General features: G+C 42.7%; 2 protein-coding genes across 3 annotated transcripts in view; one reads left to right on the top strand and one right to left on the bottom strand.

Annotated features, from left to right (window-relative positions):
- The window catches only part of samd4a (sterile alpha motif domain containing 4A), a 54,537-nt gene extending 45,541 nt beyond the window's left edge, over window positions 1-8,996 (bottom strand). For both annotated transcript variants that reach the window (XM_072379957.1, XM_072379958.1), the window contains exons 1-2: window positions 8,862-8,996; window positions 7,149-7,845 (exon numbers count right to left, since the gene is read on the bottom strand). In XM_072379957.1, the coding sequence (XP_072236058.1) occupies window positions 7,149-7,344 (196 nt within the window). In that variant the 5' untranslated portion in view covers window positions 7,345-7,845; window positions 8,862-8,996. The remainder of the gene's footprint in view (window positions 1-7,148; window positions 7,846-8,861) is intronic.
- Window positions 8,997-13,379: 4,383 nt separating this feature from the next.
- On the top strand, window positions 13,380-25,594 carry ero1a (endoplasmic reticulum oxidoreductase 1 alpha). Its single transcript, XM_072381190.1, has 15 exons — window positions 13,380-13,612; window positions 14,920-15,039; window positions 15,115-15,198; window positions 15,427-15,468; window positions 15,777-15,853; window positions 16,388-16,461; window positions 16,945-17,065; window positions 18,125-18,186; window positions 18,284-18,310; window positions 18,384-18,476; window positions 18,555-18,801; window positions 19,549-19,618; window positions 21,526-21,612; window positions 22,896-23,032; window positions 24,702-25,594. Exons 1-15 carry the CDS (start codon window positions 13,544-13,546, stop codon window positions 24,760-24,762), a joined length of 1,371 nt encoding a protein of 456 aa, XP_072237291.1. The 5' UTR covers window positions 13,380-13,543; the 3' UTR covers window positions 24,763-25,594.
- The last annotated feature ends 966 nt before the right edge of the window (window positions 25,595-26,560 follow it).

Below are 26,560 nucleotides of genomic sequence, written 5' to 3'. Positions count from 1 at the left end.
TCCTGGAGGTGTTGTGGGCCCAACTAGACGAAACACTGATTAAAGGAGGTTACCACCTGGTCTATATTGGGATTATAAGGATCAGGAGGTTCTTCATTAGGTACTGAGCCAGTATTAGAAGATTAATTGTTGAATTTAGGGAATTATTCACGGAGTCTGGTCCATTTTCTATTGTAGCACAAGTTTCTTGTGTTTACTTTGAATTCTGGCTTTGTTTTCTTTGATTTCTCTGGATTCTCTTATTTCAAATAACAACACATACTCTAAATATAATGAAAAACACTCTTAATTTCATAACTACTTTCCCTACAGTCATGTTACCCTAAAGAGTTATCAAATGTTCCCCAACTTTGTGTTTTTTTAACAGTGTAACTGTGCACTCTGCATTGGTCGTTGTGAAAGCGAATTATGAGCAGCGCCACAGCTGATTATATAGGCGCTTGTGGCGCTCTGAACTCACCCAAATCCTCTCCTCAAACAGGAGGTCCTGCTACCAAGAAGAAACGAAAATAACAGCTCCACTGCAGAAATACCACCAGAGGAAGCTGCACAGAAAGCCCAACTGTGCAGTTAACACGTCTTTGTTTGACTTTTTAGTAGTTTTTGTTGCGTTTGCAGAATGTGCAACGGTTGCACGTTGTTGGGTTTTAACGGGCCACTCAGATGTCTGTAAAGACGGACCTGCTCACACTCTCCAGCTCTTCCTGTTTTTCACATGGGTCACTAGTGCCAGGTTACAAAATTCAGGAGCAGCACAGCCGGCTGAAACGATGCCAAAGCACCCAGAATGGCGAGCATGAAGCTTACGCTCCACAAAGCTCCTTCAGAGAAATGAAATTCTCTGTTGTAATATGCTGTTTATTTACTTATCTTTTTCTTTCGGTTACACACAGTTTAATTTTTTTTTTTTTTAATTATTTATTATAAAATAGAACAAATGAGTTTCAGCTCTAAATGTCACCCGTCTTCATCCTTTCCTTTCTTCACGCCACCAATCCCTGCCGCCCCTCTCAACCTCCCCTCTTCCTTTCCACTGTGGACTCAGGAGGCTTCGGTTCCACTTGGAGTGGAATAAGTTTCCTTTCCACTGCCTGCCTCCGCCCCCTTTCTCTGGAAAAACCCCTGTTCAAGTAAAACTGAGCGTCTAACTTAAGTTTGCTCCAGTGGGCCCACATTCCTAGACAGTATCCCCAACACTGGAAAAAGTTTACTGCCTCGGCAGGAATGCTGATTTCCAGCCCAGATTTTCATCAGACCTAGTTCGGGGAGGGAATGCAACAGATATTCACTGACCAATATTAGTAATTATACAACACATACTTTCCCTCTATGTCAGTCACTATATAAAGAAACAATAACAGATCTACAAGGAAACGTTGAAAAACAGTTACTGGATTCTTAACCCTCCAATTCTGATAGTTCCAGATTATTTGGTGTGTTTTATTGGTGTACTGCAGATCCCTGTGTGTTCGTCACAATACCGCTGCATGTTCAGTTTTGGCACTTTGTGTTTTTGAGAGCCTCATAATTAAGGTCATCCATATATGTTGGGGCAACTTAAGTCTTTCATAGCATGTACAACCTCAAACACACAGCGCCTTGGAACAATAAGCGGGTGACTGGCCTTGTTTTGGGTCTAAAACGATGATCCAGACACCCACGTTCGGCAGAAATAAAAGTCAATCAAACTGCAAAAACAAACGGACAACATGAACGGCCGGTTTCCTTAGGGTCTGAGTTCCTCAAGAAGGCAACAAAATGAATAAATAAGTAAAAATCAGACCGATGCTGGTCCAATAAAACATAAACAAGAGAGAACAGATGCCTCCGCTGTGCAACATTAATGTAAAACGTATTAATGAGCGCCGATGGGGCTAAAATCTATTCTTAGATGCATCACGATGCAGCCACGGACGATTCTGGATTCTGGAAAACTGGATTTTCTTAATGTTAATAGACTGACTGATGTCGAAACTCAGACGTGCGTCAGTGCAGCCCTGGTGCAGTTTGTGTCACGAAACAGAGTCACGAAAAGATGGCTGAGCGAGAAATACGACCAGCAGCCTCGGCACTAAAAGCCAGCGTTTGGAGGCACTTTGACTTGTGAATTTCCAAGGTAAAAATGACTTTGACAAGAGCCACACCGTGTGCAAGCTGTGCAAAACTGACCTGAAATATACTGGAAACAAAGGTGAGAAACCATATCACACAATGTACCCGTCATCACCAACCAGAAGACCATCGATCAAGCGATGCCAATATTTTCCCCGAACTCAAAGTCCATTCCAACTTTTAGTGTGAAGGAACAATAAATAATATTTCTGCTCATTGCTTTCTTCATTATTAAAAGCTGCTGGTAATAAATGATGAACATGTCATCAAAGTGTGACACAGGTGGACGAGGGCGGAGAGGGGCATCGTGATGTGAATCGTTTTATCATCGCATCGCAGCCCTTTGAGAATCATGATAGAATTGAATCGTTAAATGCCTAAAGAGTCCTTTACCTTAGTGGTAACTAGAGTAGAAGATGACCACCAATGTTTTAAACAGATCAGTCCAACTGCTTCCACTACAAAGTTAAAAAAAGACTAAGTTCACCACAGCATGTTCAGTAAGTTTTCATTTTAAACATCGTTTGGAGCTACATTTATTAACATTGTGGAGATCTTTGTGACTTTATCATGAAGTCAGCTGGAGTTTATAGATTCCACTGCACTGTGGTCCTCTACAGAAATGCAGAATATGGCAGTGGGAGGGTAAAATGTGCATTGCAAGTGATGTTTAAAGTGACACAATCATGTGGCTCTGTTGTGTCTGAGGAAAATCAAACCATTTGTTACAAGAGCTAAAACCACTCTAACAAAAAGGAGTCGATGTTTTATAGATTCCCCTGGACTTCCATTTGTTGCTTTTTTTAAAAATCCAAATAAAACTTTATATAATAGCTCACAAGCCAGAAAATAATAGTGAGTGTAGTTTTGCACGGTCTGTACTTGGCAGCACAAAAACAACCACAGCAGACAGCGTTAAAGTAACAAAGATGGAGACCGCATCAGAAGAACTGAAGGATTACAGCGATTCAATTAATTCCCAGTTAATTACAACATCACAAACTGCTGTAACTCATCTCTAACAGAGTTCTGCCTCAGTCAACATTCGTTCTACGACGCAGCTGAATATCAAATCCCTGCCGAGCTGCTTTCCGCTTAAACAGCTGTGGAGGCCAAGTCAGCAGTACACCACCCAACATGAAAATGAAGCTAGTCATTCAGAACACCAGGTCCAATGTCCTGTCCCAACCCCACCCATTACACTTACCCTACACCCTGTGTGTGACTGTGTCCATATGTCACCCTCCAGACAGTGCTCACTATTTAAAGTCCTCCCCAACATTGTCCCTCTTAATACTGTCTCAAAAGAAGTTTTGTTCTCCTTATGGGGGAGGGAAAAGAGGACATTGCTGTCCTCAATAATCTCAGAAATGTAGTCGCCTCTGTGTAAGTTTCATGAAAAAGAAAAGAAGGTACGAGAGTGTTCACGACTGCTCACAGATAAGCAGGAGAAAATAGATGACTCGACTACGATTCTTCAAAAACTGTGAGGCGTCTGAGTGGTAATGATTTGGTCTAATAATGCTCTCCCCCCTGGTTGGCTTTGGGTTAAGGCTGCAAAGCAAAGACTTAGAAAAAGCACAACTTCTTAAAAAGACACCAAAAACAAGAGTCATGGAAACCAGGAGAATCCAAAAATAACTTTCACAACACAAACATAATAAACCGAGTTTGGCGCAACTCTCAGTGAGACAGTGATCCCATTTACTGGGATCGCCTCTCAAGGAGCAAATACAGTCGCATCACTCGCTGGGTGCCAAAACAAGGCAGCCTCTGAGCCGCACAAAGAAGTAGGTCACGGAGAATTCCATTCATTTGTACACTACTCTGCAGAAATAGTTTCACTTTTCCACTCAACCCAAAACTTCCAGCTGTATGTTAACCTTTAAACAGCCTGATACTGCTCTTAAAACCGGGTTTTTAAGAGGGTTTCATGATTTGTGTGAAGCTAATTAAACATGTAGGTAATCAGAGCTCACGTGATTAACTCTGTGAAGTTATAACTACATCCTTGCCTGCACTTCCTGTGACAGCTCCACATTTTCTTAGGAGGACTTGAGAAGGCGTCGAGAAAAGTTTGCGGTGACAGAAATCTATGTTTACATGCAGCAGAAAGAAATAACTGACACTGGTCAATACTCCGAAATCAATCAAATACCAGTGCTGTTGTAACAGCAAACTGATAAATCAGCAGTGGAGCACTCAAACAAACTGCCACAACATACCAGAGGGATCACGTAACTACACAACCGTCTCAGTCTCCCTCTTTTCTGCAGCGTGCGTTCTGACGTTTGGTCTACAGCTCTGAAACGGGCCTCCGACTTCATCTTATTTCGCTGAATCAGCCAACAGGAAGAGACCGCAAGTTGACACAGGTAAAAGAAAACAGTAGGGTGTGGCCAAAAATTCACTCTGGAGGTACTGAACACTGAAAAATCTTTCATTTATTCCACTAAACCACAGGGTGATGCACCAAATACCCAGAATATGTGCTTACTTTATACAACTATATATCCTTTTTGGACCACCTGAAGTGCTTCACCTCCCACCACAGACTTGCATGTTATATGCTCAATGATTTTTCATGGCATACAGACACAGCATGTGTGCAGCACAGTGAACACGCCTTTAGATGCAGCTTTGCTCCTCTCCCGGAGTCGAGCTTCGACTGAAAATCCAAACGCTGCTGCTGCTGGCTCCGTATTCGTGGATGAAGCTGACACACGAAGCAAAACGTGGACTCGTTTTGCTTACATAGCAAATAACTCACATAGAAAAGTTCCCCTGATCTGCACCAATCAGCCTCCACATTAAAAAGCACAGACAGGTACATTTGCAGATGTTATTCATATCCCTGTTTGCATGTTACAGATGATGGTGTCCTTACAGATGTGTTCGTTCAAAGCTTTTCTTACATCAAAACAGAGTTTTACTGCTGGCATCTTTATCTGCACCAACTCTGCCGGAGCTTATCGGACTCACATCATCGGCAGCAATCTGTTCCAAAAACAAGTTTTCTGACTTTTAACACATGTTCTCATGTGCACATGTATGTGACTTAATTGCAGAGTACAGGGTTGGGGTTACACAAGAACTGCATTTCTTGTGACATCCCTTTAGGCCTATTTCCTATAATGAAGCCAAATAAAAAACAACAACTATATCTCCACGGACTGCTCACAAAGGAGAGATTATTCTACTTAAACTGCTCTAGTTGTTTTGGGTGCTTCCTTTACAGTTTGGATCTATAGCTCTAAAGATGAAATCAACGTCTTGCTGATACGCTGCGATGCATTTGAGCTGCTCACATGACCAGGCTGAAACATACTTTGTTAGTAAAACCATAACACAGACTGTTTGGCTGGCAAAGGAAACCTCTGGCATGATGTTGCTAACTACATCTGAGGCTGTTCAGGTTGTTAAAAACACACAAAAAGTCTGAACTGCAAAGCTTACGGATGGGTTAGAACTCTGTAAGCTTCATATAAGAGTCACTACTTTTTGTTGTGGCGTTTTGACTAGTTTTCCCACCTCATCACGCCTCCAAACAAACACCAGATACAACCGGCGCTGCATGTGTTATGGTTTATGTCACACGAACAACTAAAACTAGCCCCTCACACACATACACACACACACACAGTTTAAGAGTCAGAACAACCTGTCATTAAGTAATAAGACGTCGCCCTCACCCACCGCCTCCCCTTGTCTCCAATCTGCTTTGATCTCTGGCGGTATGAAAGAGCTTCACTTTAGGAGCGGTCTACTGAAAAAAAAATTCATAAACTCAGCTTTGATGTCTACGACTTTATCGGTAACAAAGATCAGGCCTGCACTGACTGCAGCCAGAGCCTTACGTCCCGATGAAAACCCAGAGGTAGCTCTCACAGCGGGGCAGGGCCAGCGTGCTGCCCCAGAGTGAGACAGCAAATGTGATACTGCATGCAGATGCTGCCATAGGAACACAGAGACGCTTGCTCTCCATCACAGCAGCACTTCATTCTATTTTTCATGAGCCCGGTCGGTTGCCAGGGTTTTTGTTACCATGGCCACGCTGCAGTGTGATGCAACGAAACCCAGCCAGAACCCCCCCTTGGGTGGTTTGGCATGATACCAGCAAAAGGAGCACTACAGAACTATAGGATGGCACGTGAGCTGCCGACGTCTCCATCCAGCCACAGTCCCAGCTGAACCAGCACGATAAAAAGCTCCTTCCACCATCACTTCCTGGCTGGTTTCAGCCCATCTCAGTGCTTTACACCATTACATAGCATCAACAATACAGATATGTGTGACTCTTGGATGGACGTACAGTTGAGTCTGAAACAGGAAATGTTCGCTAATGCTTGTCTGTTCGGGGGGGGCAGTACCTTTGCAAATACATGAAGACTACAGTTTTTTATTTTTAATTTTTAAACAGGCAGAATGGAGCAAAACATTAATGATGTCTGTGAATTTGAATGTTGCATTTCTCTTTCTATCCAGGAAACAGATGAGCAGACAAACTGGGGCAAAAGTAAAAAGATTATATCTCATAAGAGAGACAAGAATATGTATTGCTTAAAGGGAAAAGAGGGGAAAACACTTCTATTATAGCTGTTTCTTATTTCAAACACTTAAAGAAATGTTAATACGCCTGTTGAGAGTTAAAAAAACTAGTGTTGGTTTCTGATATGAAGTGTGAATATATCATTTCATAGCTCACTGACTTCATAATAATGCCAGAATGAGAAGTAGAAACATGAGTGACAAAGGCCTGTCATTTTGTCTTCATCACAGTGCTGTGCTAAAGTTTTGAGCCACCCCTGGTATCTATATTTGTTTGAGCCACTTAACACTGACCTATGAATCATTCAAGCATTAAAAAGGCACCTAACTCAGATGATGAACCAGTATTCAGTTCAAAATAACAGAGAACTTAGCAAAGAACTGTGTTTTCCTAGAAATGAGAGGTGGTTCAATACTTTTGCACAATACTGTATGATTCAGTGGATGGTGTGGCAGCCGGAGGTGTCTTGAGCAGCTGGCTGTCCTACCTGGACTGTTGGCTTCTCCTTCCAGGACCTGCAACTCAGTGCACTCAGCAAGGGAGTGCTCCAAACAGAGCTGCAGGAAGCGAGCCTGGGTCCGGCTCACCCTCTTCAGCAGGGAGAGCAGAGCCACTGTCTGCTCGCACTCATTCCATCCCTTGAACCAGCTGGCTAAAACGCCCACCTGATCACGAAACATCATGGTCTGCAAGACGGGATGAAGGCGGACTGACTGTGGTGGGCTGGGCTGACTCAGTAGGTTATCTCCGACGCCTGACACCAAAGGCTTAGGTCAAATTAACGGAGGGTTACGATGGTAGAGGATATCTCTGGTGTACTTGTCAGGGGGGGTCAGTCAGTGAAGATCAGCTAAAGCACTGCAATACCATTCTTAGGTCTGTCATTATTAGCTGGGACAGTGGGACACCAGCTTAAAGAAATGTGTTTAGCCTGCAGCAGCTGTTGAATATATTCCTGCTGGAGGGGTTTCCAACACCTTCTCCTGTCTGATAATCCCCTCTGGTGAGAGTGGGGGGGAGTGAGATGCTCCTTTAGCAAGGCATTAGGTGATCTGAGCTGCTTTTGGCTGCTTAGTCGATCTCCAAGGGATTGATATTTGATGAGTCAGCTTTCTTCCGGCTCAGGCTGTGTCACATCAGCTCCAGCCTCACTGGCATTTTTCTTCAGGGAATCCCTCTTAGGCCTGCAGAAGTAGAAGAGGAAGGCATATTTAACGGACACTCCTCTCTGTGGCTCCTTGCATACTTATCTCCCCCCTCTTTTACACAAATTAAACGACTTTAAGAGTGCTAGAGAAGAAAGAAATGCGACAGTGTCCCTGTTGCTTCTGCCATGCAGACTTTATGCTGCTGCAGTGGGACAATTTTGAATAAAAACAGCCACAAAAAACTTACACAAGCCTTTATAGGTGGATTTTTCGCTGTCGCCTATGCGCATAGGCTTGTGGCATTCACCGCCAAGACAAAAATAAAAGAAAATGTTTTGGGTATCCACCCATTCCTAAAAATACAGCTGTCCGTACTACTGGCGCTGCATCCCGGAATTTTCCAAAGGACGCCGGGTTAGCGACGGCGGCTGTTGGCATGACTGTGTGCTGAAAAGACCTTTGTGGCGACTTCCCTCCATTATTTCAATGACAGGTTACAAATACTGAATTCTAAACCGAGGAGAGGCTGAGTGTAGTGGTGAGTTTGAGCCGAAGAAACACCGAAGAGTAAGCTAGGAGCAGACTCCGGGCTCCAGGGCTGAGCGTTAGCCGCTGTCTAAAACTGTCACTTTGCTTCATCAGCGGATATGTGCGTGAGGGGGCAATCTGGGGAAGGGGATACGTACAATTATAAAATATCTGTGGATATATATATATTCATTACGTTTAATATCTCGAACTTTATAACCATCCAGCAACTGTGACTTTACTGAAAGTTGCCGTTAGCAAAATTCCGCTTCCCAACACCGTTAGACAAATATTAACGGCGGTTAATTCCCAGTGACCGTTGCCATGAACTTTACTTAAAAAGGTACCAAATAAAACGGATATTTGTGTAGAAAGACGGTTTCTGAAAGATAGCAACAACTTTTCTTTCTTAAAGGTGTAAAGTAGACAAAAAAAAAAACAGCGCAAACATGTTTGTTTGTTTGTTTTTCAGCTAGGAACTTAAATATTTGAGTAGTCATAAACGGTTAATTAACGGTTCCTACCTGCTGGAGCAGTTTGCATCGTTGGGTTTGTCTCGAGACGGGCGACAGGCTCAGCTTTTTGGGGAGCAGTGCCCCTTTCACTCCGGGTCCGTGGGATTTGCCATCTTGACTAACTTTTCCTCTGTCTCCCTCCAGCAGACTGGCTCCTCTATTCTAAAACCCTACGGTCAAGTCGGACGGAACACCGACAACAACTTCCGCTGAAGGTTTTCAAAGAAAGGTTCAAAAGCGCGTTAGTGTTTTAATGAAAAGCTTTTTACTTTTCTGGTTATAGAGTAAAGATTGACATTCAACCTATCTACATCTAATAGACTTTGTACAAGTCTGAAAGTCAATATTTGGCTGATTTTATTCTGTTCTCTGTCAGATGATCCCACACTGCTTCAATAATGTTGAGGTCCGGGCTCTGGGGAGGATTCATCCCTCCATAAGACCTGTTGCCACTGATTTTCAGTCCACTTCTTGTGTCATTTGGCATAGCTCAGCCTTTTCTCCCTGTTTCCCTTCCTTAAGAATGGCTTCTTGACAGCCACCCTTCCATGGAGACCATTTCTGATGAGGCTTGGGCCAACAGTAGATGGATCAGCTGAAGGTCCAGATGCATCTCTCAGGTCCTGTCAGGTCTTTGCTGGGTTTTTTCCTCTTTCTTAAGGACTTCACTTTCAGATCCTGTTCATCTGCTGAAGATAGTTCTTTTTAAGCCTGACACTTCTTCTTTTGTCGTCCACTTGTCCAGTTTCCTCAAATGTTTTAAGGACACACTGCACACCATGCTGAGATATGCCGAGTTTTCAGCTAATAGCTCTTTGGGAATCACCTTGTTGCTGCAGAAATCCTATTTTCTGTCTGTCAAGCTGTTTTTCATAGATGCAACTAAAGAAATGGGAACAAATGTTGTTTCTTTGTGACAGCCTACTGATGACACCTGAAAATACTATTTAGACTTGGTGCCACGTTGAAATGTGACCAGGTACATGATATGTCTTTATGACAGGCTGTTAGTAACAAAGTCTAAAGAGTCTAAAGATACCATTTAAAACTGGTTCTTTGCTAAGTTTTCTGTTGTATGTAGACACAACACTGGCCCCTCCCTTTGAGTTAGGTGTCTTTTTGTATGAATTAAAGATACTAGATTGGAGTTCAGATCTTCAGCAAGCTTGGAGAACTATGATTAAAAAAAATTATTGCTCCTAAGAAGCAAATATGAAAATATTTCTCAAGAATTTGCGCAGTGCTGTCAAACAAAATCGTGATTTTAGTGCAAAACGTAAGCTGATGTACTACTTTGAAGGCCAAGAGACTCCATTTCCGGTTGCGTTCCGTCTAGTTTGACGTAGGGAGTCTCGCGCTGCTCGTTTCCACATGCTAATCATTAACAGCAGAGCATTACGTCAGGGGCTTGGCAGCGCGAGGAAGCACCAAAATAGAGAGAATGTGTTGGGGGGGGGGGGGGGGGGGGGGCGACCAGCGACGAAACTGCAAGAAAATGTAAGAAAAATAGAAGTTTCCACAATTCATGAAGTCACGTCCTGGCAGAAATGAAGCTGAACGCCGAACACCACATGTTGTGTCAGGAACAGGTGGAAACTGCACTTAAAGACACATTTCCCCCTATTATATTTCATTTTTTTTCTTCTTCACACATTTATAAAGTGGTAGAATGTTTCCCTTTTAACAGGTACTGTAACTAAGTACAGTTTAGTTCACTTTACCTGACCTTTTTTCATTTTATTCTACTTAATAGTTCTAATTAACATGTTGCGCCTCATTTAACAGCCACCAGACACTTTTTAAAGTAATATTGAGCATAAAACATGACTCGTTTATTAAATAAGACTAACTTAAAGGGGTAAATGTAGAAGTAAAGTAGAATAACACAGATATACAGCAGATATATTGTAATAAATTGCATTTTCATGTAAATATGTCAATGTTAAAGCAGTATTTTACTGTTTTGGCTGCTCAGCGGGAAGCCACTTTTATATGGTTTGGTAGTTTAGTGGTGTGGCTCCCCAGCCACAGGTCAAGCAGCCCCTCCACAGGGTCACCACATAAATCTGTGGGGTTGTGACATGATTCATGGGAAAGAGGGATTGGATTTGGATTCAGTGTAACAGACTTTTCTTCAACCACACTCTCGATTTTACCGTTCTTATTATTCAGGGTCTGTTTTTTCTTTAATAAATGGAAAATAAACCACTTTGTGGGTTAAAATATGGATTTTTTCCAGGCTTGATTTTGAGACAGAGCTTTAGTAATCAGGAAGGCTGCTAAGCTGCATTTGGACCCTTCATACATTTGCCTTAAAAATGTAAATGTTGGTCTTAAAATTCAGAAAAATTCAACAAAAACTTTATGAATTATCTTCATAAACTCTATTATGTTGTTCCCATGAGAACAACATTTATTCTGCAGGAATATTCTTGGAAAATGTGTCTGTTTCTTGTGATAAAAATTGATGATAATTAGTTTTACAACTACATGACCTCTGCTTGGTCACCAGAGATCCTCTATTTTACAGATGCTCTCCTCCATGTCCCTCCGGTGAAGCCCAGAGATGTGGGCATCCTTTTAAATCTTTTCTTTAGATTCATACAACATCCCATTTATCACATTTTAACACCCTGTTTAACCTGTTTGGTTAACACAAAAATGGCCAGTGGTGTTTGCAGTTTTTCAGCTTCAGCTTTTTAAATTATTCCTTCATCCGTACAGATATGAGAGAGTTTTCTCATGGACCTGCAAGGTGAAAGTGTCTCTGCTGACGGCTGATTGGTTGAACCCTCAGACTGTCCTGTTTCACCTCATCTTTCCTGTGAATTACTTGAAACATTCCCACTCTAGACTACTTGTAACTGACCTGCCCAAACAAAACTATTGATATACCTAAAACCTAATCCTAACAAGCCCACCCAGTACAGGTAAATGCTCCAGAAATTCAGATAAACCCTCCACCTCCTCCCTCACTACGCTGCACGGACTGATGAACACACACTTTGTCACAAAGAGGCTGTTTGCTTTCATCTTCCGAGCTCCTTGAATCTGATTCCACAGACATGTTTGAGCCAGTTGATTTTGTGATATCACAAATAGTTTGAAGCTGAGTCATCGGTTTCCGGGTGCAGCTGACGCAAGCAAAATGTGGAAACTTTAATCCTCCGCTATGCAGAAACTGAGAATGGATGCCTTTTGAAGTGGAAACACATTTTCATTCATTCATTTTACAGAGATGCTTTTATCTTATTCAGGGTCACGGTTGTTTTCATTCATGCATTCACTTTACTTAAACATTAGGGAGCAACCGTCCTTTTTAGTGGTGCTAAAGATGGACTCAGGATGAAGATTTTAAAGCATTTTGGTAGCTGCCCTTTTTAATCGGGACATAAAAGCCCCAGTAGCAATTCCTCGCTCTTGGCTAACATCTCTGTTTTGTATTCTAACAGGTTGTGTTGATGCTCCTTTTCTTTTGATCGAGTTATTGTGGTCATCTTACCATCTAAATGGGCGACAACACTACTGTTCAAGGTATGCATGACCACCTGACGCTTATAAAATGAGGGGATAGGATTAGATTAAACCTATAAGTAAAAGATGAATCTGACTGGGAGCCAACCCCGATTACCCCCTTATCCCTGCCACTTCACATTTAGTTTTCAGCTAATAGCTCTTTGGGAATCACCTTGTTGATGTAAAAGAATATAATTTATGTCTGTCAAACTGTGTCATCTTTGGTTTTCTTGGCAATGCAACTAAAGAAATGGAAACAAAAGTTGTGTCTCTGTGACAGGCTGCTAGTAGAGTTGTCAGTAATGTGAATGGTTCGTACCTTGACTTCGGTGCCCATTTGCCCTTGAATGATTCATAGATCAGTGTCCACATCTTCATAACTATTGCTGAAGAGCTCTTTAAAAGATGAAGAAAGTAAGAAAGTCTGGCTCCCTGGCAGCAAAATACAAAGAAATGACTTAGATCTCCCTTCATGTTGGCCGTCGTGTGAAATATAGGATTTTTTATTTAGATTCAGACATTTTTGTGCCACCAGAACACATTTTAACACTCTAAATCAAACACAGGACATATTTAAATTAATTTTATTTGAAATCCTCATATTTTGGGCGCATGTTTAAGAATAAACACTTAAGTGGGGAGTTTATTGAGTGCCCTGTAGCGCCCCCGTGTGGTCAACGCTTCCTATTTCCCTACAAACTCAAACTAAACAGCCAATAAACACATAGATATGTTATATAGAGAGGAAATGTCCTGGGCTTGGTAATCAACGCGATATAGATTCCTTTAATACATTTTAAAAGTACTTTAATTTTCCTGTCGCGGCCATTATTTATCCGTCCAGAAATAATCTGCTCGACCTTCGTCAGACAGGATAACAGCAGACCTGAGTATGGGTGCCTTTTAATGTGATTTTTATCCGTATTTCTGGGCTTAAACGTGTTTAAATGCAGTTATTGGGGAGGTATCTGTGATGACTTGTGCGCGTGACCACAGCAGCCGCCGGTCGTCACGTACGACACGTCGCGGATCGTCAATGAGGAAATATCAGGAAACGCAACTCATCGGATCTCCGCCTCATCACAGCTGCAGCTGCTGCAGGAGTAAGCCTTTCCCCGTTGAAAGAAACAAACACAGGACAGGTTCATCTTTGTTCAACAACCGCAGAGGTCGTCATGAAGCTGGTGGTCTTCCTGCTCCTCCTGCAGGTGTCCGGATCTGCGCACAGCAGGTGTTTCTGTCAGGTGAGCCCCAGGTTTCTGCCCCAGGTTTCTGCCGCTGTGCTCCTCATGTGCTTTTTATGCTGGTGATATGCCCGATGAAACGTTTGCCTTAACAAACGCACGGAGGTGGTGAACTATACACACTTATTTGGGTGGAAGTCAGTCAAACCAGGCAGTTTGGATCTTTAAAATCCATCCTCTGGTACTGGTAGACTTTGAGAAGTACAACTTAGATTAAAAATCATTAATCTGAGACAATATCCCCAGGATAATACCCCCAGAATACAGAGTGAACAGTTTTATTCCTAAACTGAGATGTAGTTTCAGTATTGTGAGCTGAAGTAAGATAAATACTTTTTAAAATAATGTTTCAAATCTTTTATTTAAACTGGAAACTGTCCAATCAAATTAAAACGGACAGAATTAAAGAGGACATGTGAATAAAATCACCTTTTCTGTGCTTCAGAGCATAGGGTGATAACAATAAAAAGTGTCTTCAGTCAGCTGTTCAAAGTCTCAGGGTGGAAGCAGAAATCAGGCTGCTTTTGCTCTACCTCTGATTTTAGCTCGGCTTTTAACAACAAATTCACATTCACACAGTGGTTTTATAGTTTGCTTAACTTAAGAAAGAAGCTCTCTTAAAAATGCTCTGTCAGGAAGATGGAAATTCCTGTTTCCTACTTAATATTTAAATAAACTTGTTGACTTTGGTTAAAATTTTCCCATAAAAGCAACTGTTCTTTATGTTAAACTTCTAAAAAAAACTCATAACAGAGGAATGGACCGACTGTGAAGCTCATAGTTTATGAGCCCAACATAAAAATGATGGGATTTTTGGCTCGTGTATAAACCTGCTGGCCAGCCATTACGTCACTCTGCGTTTTAACAACCAGGGTCAGTTCAATGTGGAACAATATAGCCTCTAAAGGACAAATAAAGACAAACTGCAAGGAGTCAGACTGGGGACCAGTGAAATGTTTGCATCTGAGAATGAAGCTGCCAGCCAAGTTGTTTTCAGTTTTATCAGACTGATGTGCGGTAGTCTGAGCTCTCAGTTTATTTACTCTAGGTTCTGTCACATGGTAAGTAAGTGCTTTGAGGTTTTATTGAGTACTGCTGAGCTCAGAAGACTCTTTCAGTCAGACTTCAGGAAATTGAGTCAACTTTCTGACCAAGGACAGGATGTGCCTCCTTTAAAGGTATAAGGAGTTAGGCGTTTAATGTTAGACACAACACTGAACAAAGAGGTTTCCAAGGTTCCCAGCCACCAGATGAAGCTGAGTTTTTCAGGAGTTTCTCAGAAGATAAGCGGTCAGTTTCCCTCTCAGGTCACAGGCAGCCTGGACGACTGCACCTGTGATGTGGAAACCATCGACGGCTTCAACAACGACAGGCTTTTCCCCAAACTCCAAACTCTGCTGGAGTCCGACTACTTCAGGTTCTACAAGGTAACGTACGCTGATGCATCACACGCACAGATTAAGCTGTCTCCTGCTCAGAATTTGCATTTACTGGACTTCCAGGTGAACCTGAATAAGCCGTGTCCGTTCTGGACGGCCAACAGTCACTGTGGTCTGAGGGACTGTGCTGTGAAGCCCTGCTCACCTGTGAGTTTCCACCGACTCTACCTGCTCTAAATTCAACCTTTTAACTTATTTAAACCTGGAATTACCATGTGATCTCTGTCTCAGTGTTATCTGGATCATAATACATCGTCAGTATGTCTTGTTGTTCAAATACAAATGCAGTGGTTCCAGATACAGAAGAGATGTTATAACTAGCTGTAAGTGGATAATTAGTCACATCAAACTAATTAAAACTGTGTCTGCTCACAGAATGAGGTGCCCGAGGGGATCCGATCCTCCTCCCACAACAAGGTGAGTCGCCTGGTTGCAGCTGGGTGCTGAGAAGCAGAGAGGCTCTGCAAACTGACTGTGTGACCCCCCCCCCCCTCTTTCACCTCTGAGTTCACCCTTAAAATCCAGCTATAAATGATTTTCAGATTGTGTTCCCACCTCAGCTTTAATGCCAAAAGAACAAAGACAAATTTCAAGGGTATAAAAAGTGCTCACATCTGTTTGATTATTGTATTTAAACTGAATAATGTCACTTTCCACAGGCCCATTTGCTTAATAAGAATCATTTATAGAAGAATACGTCTGAACTTGTGTGCATCTGTGTTCAGTATTCAGCAGAAGCAAACAAGCAGCTGGAGGAATGTGAGCAGGCGAAGCATCTCGGAGCTGTAGACGTGTCTTTAAGGCGAGTTTTATCATTTAAAGAAATATATACTGACAAAATCAACGCATTTCTACGTGTAAACATTCGGGTTCATGCTGCAGTCAATGTATTGCAATGCAAAGTTACATATTCGGGTCAGAACATTTTAACAATATGCTACAGCGTCTTTATTTCTCTTATTTACCAAATGCATGATAAAAACCACACATCCAAGGCTCAGTTTACCACATTTTCTTACTTTTGGTAGCATAGAAATCTAGTTCAATGTAACAATTACTGACATCTAGTGTTCAAGTTGGAGACAGCAGCCATCTCAAATGGCATCCACCCACTTCTGAGCAGCAAGCTGCATCTCTATCTGCGGCTTAAATTACCTGCTGAATGCACGCTCTCAAACTTCTCACAACCACAGATTCCTCCACCTTCTTCCTCTTTAGCGGCACTCTTCTTCTGCTGTGTCCTCCACACAGCAGTATGATGACTTCTCCCCCTGCACAAATGCATAGAAATGATCGTACAACTAAACCGACTGAATGCTCTTGTTTTCGTTTCCAGTGACGAGACCCGAGAGGCTCTGCTGAGGTGGAGCAAACACGACGATGAGTCCGAGCGCTTCTGCGTGGTCGACGGTACGGTTCAGTCCATCGGTGGACAAACGCAATGAATAAACAATAAGCTGGAAGTAAAACTCTTGGAATCTCATAAACAAATCTTTTATCCCCGTATCGTGTGAGGAAAGTGAGACCTTTAACTCCCAGGAAGGCTGGGAATGAAGTACTATCTCATGGGATTTGGGGTTTTAAAACTGTTGGGAACAATCAGTTTTGATTTTGATGACCTGTTATTTTTATAAAGTGTATGTTTTTGAAAAGATAAGTAGACATTTTTAGACGATATGAAGATAAAATGCTGAAATATAATAACTGAAAGACTGAGAGTCAAAGCTGCTGAAGAGATGAAACATTTCCAAACTCTATTGTATCAACTGATATTTTGTACCGTAACAGAACACTGATAAACAAGCTCAGTGGGTTGCTTTAGTGCTACAGATGTGTCTGCTTGTGAGGAACGGATGACATCATAGCGAGGCTGACTAAACTGTCCTTTTCCAGACGAGCAGTCGCCAGACTCCCAGTATGTGGACCTGCTGCTGAACCCCGAGCGTTTCACAGGCTACAAAGGACCAGAGGCCTGGCAGATCTGGAACAGCATCTACGAAGAGAACTGCTTCAAGTAAACACGCCTTCATGGTTTGATGTTTCGTGTTTAACTCAAAGAACCGCTACACAGTTAAAGAAGTTACAGCAGCAACAGTGTTTTCAGCTACATTCCAACCAGTTAAACTCCGGTATCTTTAAACCTGGACATTATTTCTGGCATGAAATACATTCATCTACTCACTGAGAACAGTTTGGTGAAAGTCGGCGTCCTTCGGAAGATATTTAGATAACTGGAGCTCCATATAACGGAGTGAACGGGGCTTAGAGGATGCAGCCTCTAAATAAGGCATTATCTGTCTTTATTTCACCAATACTTTAAGAAGAATGAATGAATGAATGTGTGCTATAGCTCTGTTAGCTCATAGCTGCTGTGTTGTTGTTATTGGCGGCTATCGGGGGGCTTATAGAGGGCTTTCTACACACTCGTCTACTGGGATGACATCATCCACACGCCCCCCTGCAGCACAGTTTATTCACTCCGTGCTCTGTGACAGTCGGCTAACTTCACACAGAGTTTGCTGCTGATAGTTTTGTGCAACATGGCAGGATATTTATCAGATTTTGACGACGTGGACGACGACTTTGAGTAAGAAGGACGTTCTTACCGGAGTGAATAGAAGAATATTATGGAAAAAGGGGTTATGCTGATTGGTTGTTGCTCTGTCCAGTTGTGTCCAGAGTAACTTTGCATCATTAATAACCCATGATTCCAAACTGCTTTTCATTTCTATTGTAACGTCGGGTGAAAGATAAAAATGATGGAAATTCTGTAACAGTTGTCTCATCCAATAGTTGACGGGATGTTCTTCTTTGGATCAAACCGTTGGCTGATAAGTGCAAAGAAGCTGTGCTGTTGTGGGCAATGAGCGAACCGTTAATGTCGTTTGGCCACATTTAAAAAGACTAAGAACCAGCTCACATAAGCAGACATCATTAATGCATCAAATAGAACAGAGATTGTTCTTTTTAACCCTGAAACACTACTGGAGATGATTTTTTCCTTCTCCAGTCTGACATATGATGATGAAACAAACTCTAATGATCCATTGCCTGCTTTGCATCCCCTTCACAGACCGTTTACCATCAAACGACCACTAATTCCCGACTCATTCCAGAGCGGTTCAGGAAGTGAAGGTAAGAGGTCTTCAATGTTGCATCTCGTCAAACAACAGCTCACTCCTGCTCCAGTTTTCTTCTTCTACCTCTCTAACCACGCTGCCTTTCCTTGCAGCAAGGACCTTCTACAGCTGGCTGGAAGGTAAGCTGATGTTCCTTCTGCAGACACTGAGGGGTGTTGTCCAGTTCTTGCTTTAAGTGTCTTACTGCCTCAGGTCAGTGTGTGGAGAAAAGGGCTTTCTACCGGCTCGTCTCCGGCCTCCACTCGAGCATCAACATCCACCTGAGTGCCCGATATCTCCTGGATGGTGAGAAACACAAACGCTCACACAAACTGCTCCTCTGGAACGCTTTGACATCTGTATCACTCCCCTTCTCTCCTTCAGACAGCTGGTTTCAGAGGAAATGGGGTCACAACGTGTCTGAGTTCAGACAGCGATTTGACTCTGAGCTGACAGCCGGCGAGGGGCCCAAGAGGCTCCGTAACCTCTACTTCCTGTACCTGATTGAGCTGCGAGCGCTGGCCAAAGCTCTGCCATTCTTCCAGCAGCCGTCGTTCCAGCTGTTCACCGGCCAACCGGAGGAGGACCAGAAACACAAAGAGCTGCTGTTGCACATCCTACAGCTGGCCAGGTCCGTCTGAGCACTCTGATCCTGACCCAGACCAGCTAAGACTGGGCTTTCAGAGGATATGGATTTAATGCAGTGTCCCCTTTCGCTTCCTCCTGTTCAGTTGATTTTAGTTCTTTATACAGTACATTTCTTTACCTGTATTTGTTTTTTAATAGAGTGAGAATGCAGGTCATATAGCAGGTTGTTTTCATGAACTGAGAATTGAGAAATGTCACCTTTTTAGATTTCTCAGGTTAGCGTATAAGAACACAATTAAAAGTGATCTGTTCCTTACCGGGTCTTAAAAGGAGGTAACTGCAACCTCAGATTATCAACAGCACATGACACATCCCACCATGTCGTTATTTATTCAGCAAAAAAAATGTAGAACCACCTCAGCTGCAATAACTTGAAGTGAGCGTTATCAGTCTCTCTCATGGAGGTGGAGGAATCTTGGCCCACTTGCTTCAGCTCATTGAGGTTTGCAGCATTGGTTTCTGCACAGCTCTCTTAAGGTCCCACCACAGCATTTCAGTCAGGCTGAGGTCTGGACTCTGACTGGACCATTGCAACACCTTGATTCTTTTCTTTTTCACACATTCTGCTGTAGATCTGCTGCTGTGTTTGGGATCTTTGTCCTGTTGATGAGCCAGTTTCAGCCCAGCTTTAGCTGTGGGACAGATGGCCTCTCATTTAACTCAGAGATTTGGTTTTGCTGCTGCACTTAATTTTTTGTTGCGACACTTCTCTCCCTCTTTTCTCTTCCAGATCTTTCCCGTTGCACTTTGATGAGACATCTCTGTTTGCTGGAGATGAAAAGGAAGCAGCCAAACTGAAGGTCAGTAACCATCATTAAAAGCTCTGAACCTCTCAGAGTAGAAACTATGCACAGGCTGATGTCCCAGCAGGAAATCATTTCATACATCTGATAAGAGTTAAACCACAGATTTCTAGATTATTACCTTTTCACAGTAGTTCTCACGCTAATTTAAAGCAACACTGCAGTTGTGAGCTCCCCCTACAGCTGTGGGCTTTAACAACACTGTTGGAAAAGCAAATCTCTGTGAGCCCTGCACATGTACAGCCATACACACGAATCTGTGCTCATGTTGAAGAGGCCACAAAGACGCCATCAAAGGTCCACAAAAATCTGAAGGGATCATAAAGTGTGGTGCGAGGCTGGAAACCAAAGCTGTTCTTAGAGGCGCCGTAGGACAGTTTCAGGACCGAAAATGTGCATAACAAAGATCTCCATCCATCCATCCATCCATCCGTTATCTGCCGCTTCTCTGGGGGTCGGGTTTCGGTGGCAGCAGCTTGAGCAGAGAAGCCCAGACATAGACATAGTCTCTCCAACGTGTCCTGGGTCTTCCCCGGGGTCTCCTCCCAGTGGGACGGGCCCGGAACACCTCACCAGGGAGGCGTCCAGGGGGCATCCTAACCAGATGCCGCCTCATCTGACTCCTCTCAGTGTGGAGGAGCAGCGGTTCTACTCCGAGCCCCTCCCGGATGACCCAGCTTCACCCTATCTCTAAGGGAGAGCCCAGACACCCTGCGGAGGAAGCCCATTTCAGCCGCTTGTATCTGCGATCTCATTCTTTCGGTCACTACCCACAGCTCGGGACCATAGGTGTCAAAGGTCAAAGATCATGGGTAACAAAGGTGTATGCACTTCCAAACGCGTCAGAGGAACGTAGTTTTAAGGTTCACAAACTTCTCTGGTGTCCCTTTTAAGCTCAGTTATTCTATATCCACACTAACTGAAAATCTCCTGCCTCCCCATCTGCCCTTCAATCAAAGACTGATACTTTCTAGGCACAAAAAAGGCCATAAAATGTTCAGCAGGTCAAAGGAAGCGATTGTCCAGGTGCAGCTTTGGCATCATTGAGCCAGTAATTCCAAGTCTTTTACTTACAACCGTAACCAAGGTGCTAAAGGAAATCTGCTGCTCGTTGTGTCGATCTGAACTCAGACTTGAATTTTGACTGAAGTTGCTGTGAATCATGAAGATAATTTGAGGTTATCTGAGGTCGCACTGAGACATGGGAACAGATGTTTTTAAATGGTAAAGGACAGCAGTGACCCCTGGTGGCTGAAGTAGAGTATAAAACCTAAATGAGTGTTACTGCTGAGTATTGAGGAGACAAATTGCAATAACAGAATGTGTCTTAATACTTTAATGACACCAGAAAAGAGGAAAAAACTGAGGTATGTGCACCTGTGACTTCACAGTATCTCAGAGTGAAGCTCTCTGCTCTTTACACTTATCTGACAAACTGTTTCTCACTGTCATTTTACATTTGAATCCCTCTCAGATGTGCTGCTTTTCGGACGAATCAGACACTTTGATGAGGCCTCTGGGCTCAGATTAGTTCCTGCATCAATCAGCAGATTCGTGAAAATAATCACGAGTTGCTACCTGACATGATTCTGATTAAGCTCTTTCTGCCACATCTGCAGAACGCTTCTTTTTTTAATGACATAATTCACAATGAGTGTTAGTCTCAGGTGGCACAACTTGACATCACAGCTGTTTCAGAACTGGGACGATGCGCCTAAAAAAACCTCCCACACCAGTGAAAATCTATCAGCCTCGAAGCCTCGTATAGGATGAGCTTCATTTTGTTTTTTGGTACCAGCTGCTGTGAGTTTGTCAGAGCAGTTTGCTATTATTGCCACAGACGGTCTGAATCTGTGTGCCGCGTTTCACTGAAGGTTGTCTTTTTTTTCTGCTGTGACTGTCAGGAAGACATCAGACTGGCCTTCCTCAACATCTCCAGGATCATGGACTGCGTCGGGTGCTTTAAATGTCGTCTGTGGGGGAAACTGCAGGTAAATATCTGCCTCTCAAACTCCATCGTTAGCCTGAAAAACATAAAAAGAAGTTGGGTTAACGTGCACATCTCAAGTAAACACGTGGCACAATTAGAAGGCTTCATGATATCGCTGACTTTACTAGAAGTAAGATGTTCTGAAGATAAATGTTTAATGATGTTCTGAAGAGCTGAAGAATAAGTGAAGAAGAAAATACATTCTCTGTCAGTAACAGGATATAAAGATCTTCTGGTCCTTAATATGTGTTAAAATGACATAAATACAAGCTCAGATGAACAAAAACACATCACAGATTACACTGTTGTTATTAGACAAAAAGCAGAAGCAGCGTTCTGCTGTAGATCTGCTGCTGTGTTTGGGATCTTTGTCCTGTTGATGAGCCAGTTTCAGCCCAGCTTTAGCTGTGGGACAGATGGCCTCACATTTGACTCTAGAATACTTTGGTATCCAGAGGAGTTCATGGTGGACTCAATGACTGCAAGGTGCCCAGGTCCTGTGGCTGCAGAACCAGCCCAGACCATCAGCCCTCCACCACCGTGCTTGACAGCTGGTATGAGGTGTTTGTGCTGATATGCTGTGTTTGGTTTCCTCCAAACGTGCTGCTGTGCATTAGGACCAAACATCTCCACTTTGGTCTGGTCTGTCCAAAGGACATTGTTCCAGAAGTCTTGTGCTTTGTTCAGATGCAGCTTTGCAAACCTAAGCTGTGCTGCCATGTTCTTTTTAGAGAGAAGAGGCTTTCTCCTGCAGCCCTTCCAAACAAGCCATCCTTGTTCAGTCTTTTTCTAACTGTGCTGCCATGACCTTTAACCTTTAACATGCTAACTGAGGCCTGTAGAGTCTGAGATGTAGCTCTGGGCTTTTTCACCTTGGGGTGAACTTGCTGGGACGTCCACTCCTGGGAAGATTGACAGCTGTCCTGAATGTTTTCCACTTGTGAATAATCTTTCTCTCTGTAGAATGATGGACTCCAGATAGTTTGGAAATGGCCTTATAACCCTTCCCAGACTGATAGGCAGCAACAGCTGCTTCTCTGAGATCATTGCTGGTGTCTTTCCTCCTTGGCATCGTGTTAAAACACACCTGAATGCTGCAGAGCAGCAAAACTCCCGCTTTTATGGAGGTGCTCACACTGACTGATGATCAGTTAGTCAGGTTAATTTGGAGCATTTTTTCTTTTTCATTTTGACCTGATATGAAGATCTTCACGTTTATGTTGTAAATAACAGCTGCATTGTGCTTTTAATCTTTGCTTTGCTCTGTATCTTTCTTGTCATCAGACTCAGGGATTAGGCACGGCGCTGAAGATTCTGTTTTCAGAGCGACAGATTGAAGCTCTGCCCAAATCCAGCGAGCAGCAACCCAGTTTCCAGCTCAGCCGGCAGGAGATCGTCTCGCTGCTCAACGCCTTCGGAAGGTGAGAGTCTGTCGGCTTCATGGGGAAATATGTATCATCTAAAAGGATTTATTCAACACAAATAACACCAACTCTGCTCTGTGGGCTCCTTTTATGGACTTACTAACAAAGCAAACTGATTTATAAATCTAATATGAACAGGACTCTTCCTCAGCTCAGCTTCCTGTTTGAAAGCATTTAAATATATCTACACACATTGACAATAATTAACTTTAGAAACAGACACTTCTGGAAGGATTTATGACTGGAACAAAGTGGAAGGTTTAGTATTAAATCACAAAACAACAATTGTGTCCTGATACAGGTTTCCATCATTGTCTGGTTTCATCAGTTGTTTTTAAATCTGTTATCAGAAAAAAAGACCTTTTTGTCCAATTATTGAGGAACTTGTACAGCAATGATTTTATTAACCTAAATTCTTTTGATTGTAGCTTGAAACGGATATACAGTTAGATTTATTATTGTTTTACTTATTTACTGATATTACTGTGCAAAAGTCTGAAGCCACCCCTGATTTCTTTATATATTCCCAGAAAATGGGAACTAGCTGCAGTGATTCATGTGCAAACATACCTGTGAGTGCAGTTTATGAGGGAAAACCTGAGTTTAAAGTGAATATCTGGTCTGAGCTCCTTTATTCTCCAACACAGCCTGAACCCTCTGAGACAAGCTTTCTGTCATTTCTTTAAGGAGTCTTCAGGAATAGTTCTCCAGGCTTCTTGAAGGACATCCCAAAGCTCTTCTTTGGATGTGGGCTGCCTTTTGTTCCGTTCTCTGTCAGATGATCCCACACTGCTTCAATAATGTTGAGGTCCGGGCTCTGGGGAGGATTCATCCCTCCATAAGACCTGTTGCCACTGATTTTCAGTCCACTTCTTGTGTCATTTGGCACAGCTCAGCCTTTTCTCCCTGTTTCCCTTCCTTAAGAGCGGCTTCTTGACAGCCACCCTTCCATGGAGACCATTTCTGATGAGGCTTGGGCCAACAGTAGATGGATCAGCTGAAGGTCCAGATGCATCTCTCAGGTCCTGTCAGGTCACAGCTGGATTTTTTCCTCTTTCTTAAGGACATCACTTTCAGATCCTGTTCATCTGCTGTAGATAGTTTTTAGGCCTGACACTTCTTCTTTTGTCCTCCACTTGTCCAGTTTCCTCAAATGTTTTAAGGACACACTGCACACCATGCTGAGATACGCCAAGTTTTCAGCTAATAGCTCTTTGGGAATCACCTTGTTGCTGCAGAAATCCTATTTTCTGTCTGTCAAACTGTGTTATCTTTGCTGTTTTTCATAGATGCAACTAAAGAAATGGGAACAAATGTCTTTGTGGCAGGCTGCTGGTAACAAAGAGCCTGAAGATACAATTTAAAATGGCTGCTTTGCTAAGTTGTCTGTTATGTGTAGTCAGGAGCCTTTTTTCTGCTTGAGTGATGCCTAAATCAGTGTTAAGTGGCCTCATTAATACGTGTCCAAAGAAAAACTTCAGAGAGCCTGGAGAACTATAGCTGAAGACGACTTTAAATGAAAACGGAAAGTTTTGCTGCTTGGAGGAAAACGTGGATCAAGACTTTTGCACATCACTGTTTTCTTCCTTTATATTCTAACTATTGTTGTTTTTGTTGTTGTTTCTTACATGCTCAAAGATAACTCTCCTTATGAAATGTCCCTCAGGATTTCCACAAGTATCAGAGAGCTGCAGAACTTCAGATCGCTGCTTGCAGAGGAGCGGTGACGTCTTCTGATGTGGACACCAGCCAGTGTTGGACAGTTTTAGTCCTGCTGAAAAGCCCTGACTGCCATGAGAATTTCAAACAAAGAAAGCTTGAATCAGCTACGTGAAAACGACTGTTTCTTTCTCTTTTTTTCTGCAAATAATTGTCTTAAAATCTAAATTTCACATAAGTTTCAAATCTCCCTTTGTGTTAAATGGCTGTAGATGTTGTGTTGACTGAACTGAAATATTCAAAGATGTTTGGAGAGACTGAATGTGTGAACAGGATTTCCAGCACGCGTCTTTCTATTAAAACTTTTGCTTATTTATTTATTTTTTGACCAATAAAATCACTTCAGTGATAAGTTTACAGTATTTTGAAGTGTTTTTGTCCTGAGGATGGCGCTGTTTGTGAGGAAACTGAACAGACTTTTTCTGATCGCTGCATCATTTCAGGGAAGTCGTCTTTAAAACACAAACAAGACAAAACACTGAATAAGTCCACAAAGAAACTGGGCTAAAGATGTCTTCAGGAAGCGGAGAACTCGCTCTCAGAAACTGTCTTTGATCAGCAAGTTGAATGATGCTTCAGTTTAAGTCATTCCGAGTTGATTTTGTCATTTGTCTCTTTGTTTATATAAATTCTGTCAAAGCAGAGAAATCTTTTTGTTACAATAAGTGAGAAGCTGGTGATGCAAATGAAAAGTGTTTCTAATATATTCTCTTTTCCATGTTTGCTTTGTGAATAAAGAGAGATTATTTACTTTTCAGTCCACACGCCTGTTCATCTTATCAGCCTATGAAGAGTAAAAGTGGACCCAGACACAATATCTCATTTCTTTTTAAACTAATTGGCTCATTAGTTCATAATATCTCTGCTAGTTTCAGTTTGCACCTGTTCGAAAAATCAAGAAGTTATTCCATGAGAAAAGCTGCAAGAATAAAGGTTTATGTGAAGGGGGGGGGGGGGGGGGTCTTCCTCCAACTAGCACAGGATTAACCATTCCTACTTCCCCAGTTAGAACCATTCATGGTGAAGAAAGAGAAGAAACCTCGGCAGGATGCAGAGTTAAAATGTTAACAAGTACAGAGATCTCTTCTGTTTAGTCTGTTCCAGGGGAACCTGTGGAGGAATCTCTGAAACCCTGAGACTGGATCCACTGGTCCAGCCCAAGGTGGGAAGGTCCACATCAGGTATTACTTACAGCAGCCACAGCAGCTAAAATAATATATCCTGGATTCACTCATCACCCTGTAAGCTAGTAAGGCCACGACCTGCAGAAGTAGGGAAAGATTAGTTACCCACCACCGAGGCATGAGTCTGACTACAAAGGGGAATTCTCTCAACAGGAGGGGGTTCGTCTCAACCTCGGTGAAGGAAACACAAACGAGAACATAGGGTGTAGCTAAAATAAGACGGGGAAAATGTGCAGACAGCAGCCGTGGCATCCATTTAAATGACCAGGATTTTGAGGGTTAAAAGAAACCAGCTGAGTATTGTTAATCAATGAATCCCCCTCACACCCCTGACACAGGCTGACCACAGAGGGAGGAGGTCCCTCCGGTCCAATAGACCACCTGTGAACCCAGAGATGGGGTGGCCGAGGTGGACTTATCTCAGTTATTGCATGTGCAGGCAACCAAAAAGCCCATGTGTATTCTGAGAAGTACATTTGTGAAACGCATGTTGGTACAAGATTTCAGAAGAATCTCCGGTGAGTCAGTTTTGTAAGAAGGAATATTGGTCCATAGCAGGTTATAGTGATCGAATGAATGGCTGGAATGGATGTTGTGTACAGCTCGACACATGATCAGCTTA

The sequence above is a fragment of the Leuresthes tenuis genome, unplaced genomic scaffold (genome assembly GCF_036924035.1).
Source record: "Leuresthes tenuis unplaced genomic scaffold, fLeuTen1.0.hap1 SCAF_2, whole genome shotgun sequence".
Classification (NCBI taxonomy): domain Eukaryota; kingdom Metazoa; phylum Chordata; class Actinopteri; order Atheriniformes; family Atherinopsidae; genus Leuresthes; species Leuresthes tenuis.
This window is presented reverse-complemented; position numbering and strand designations above follow the sequence as displayed.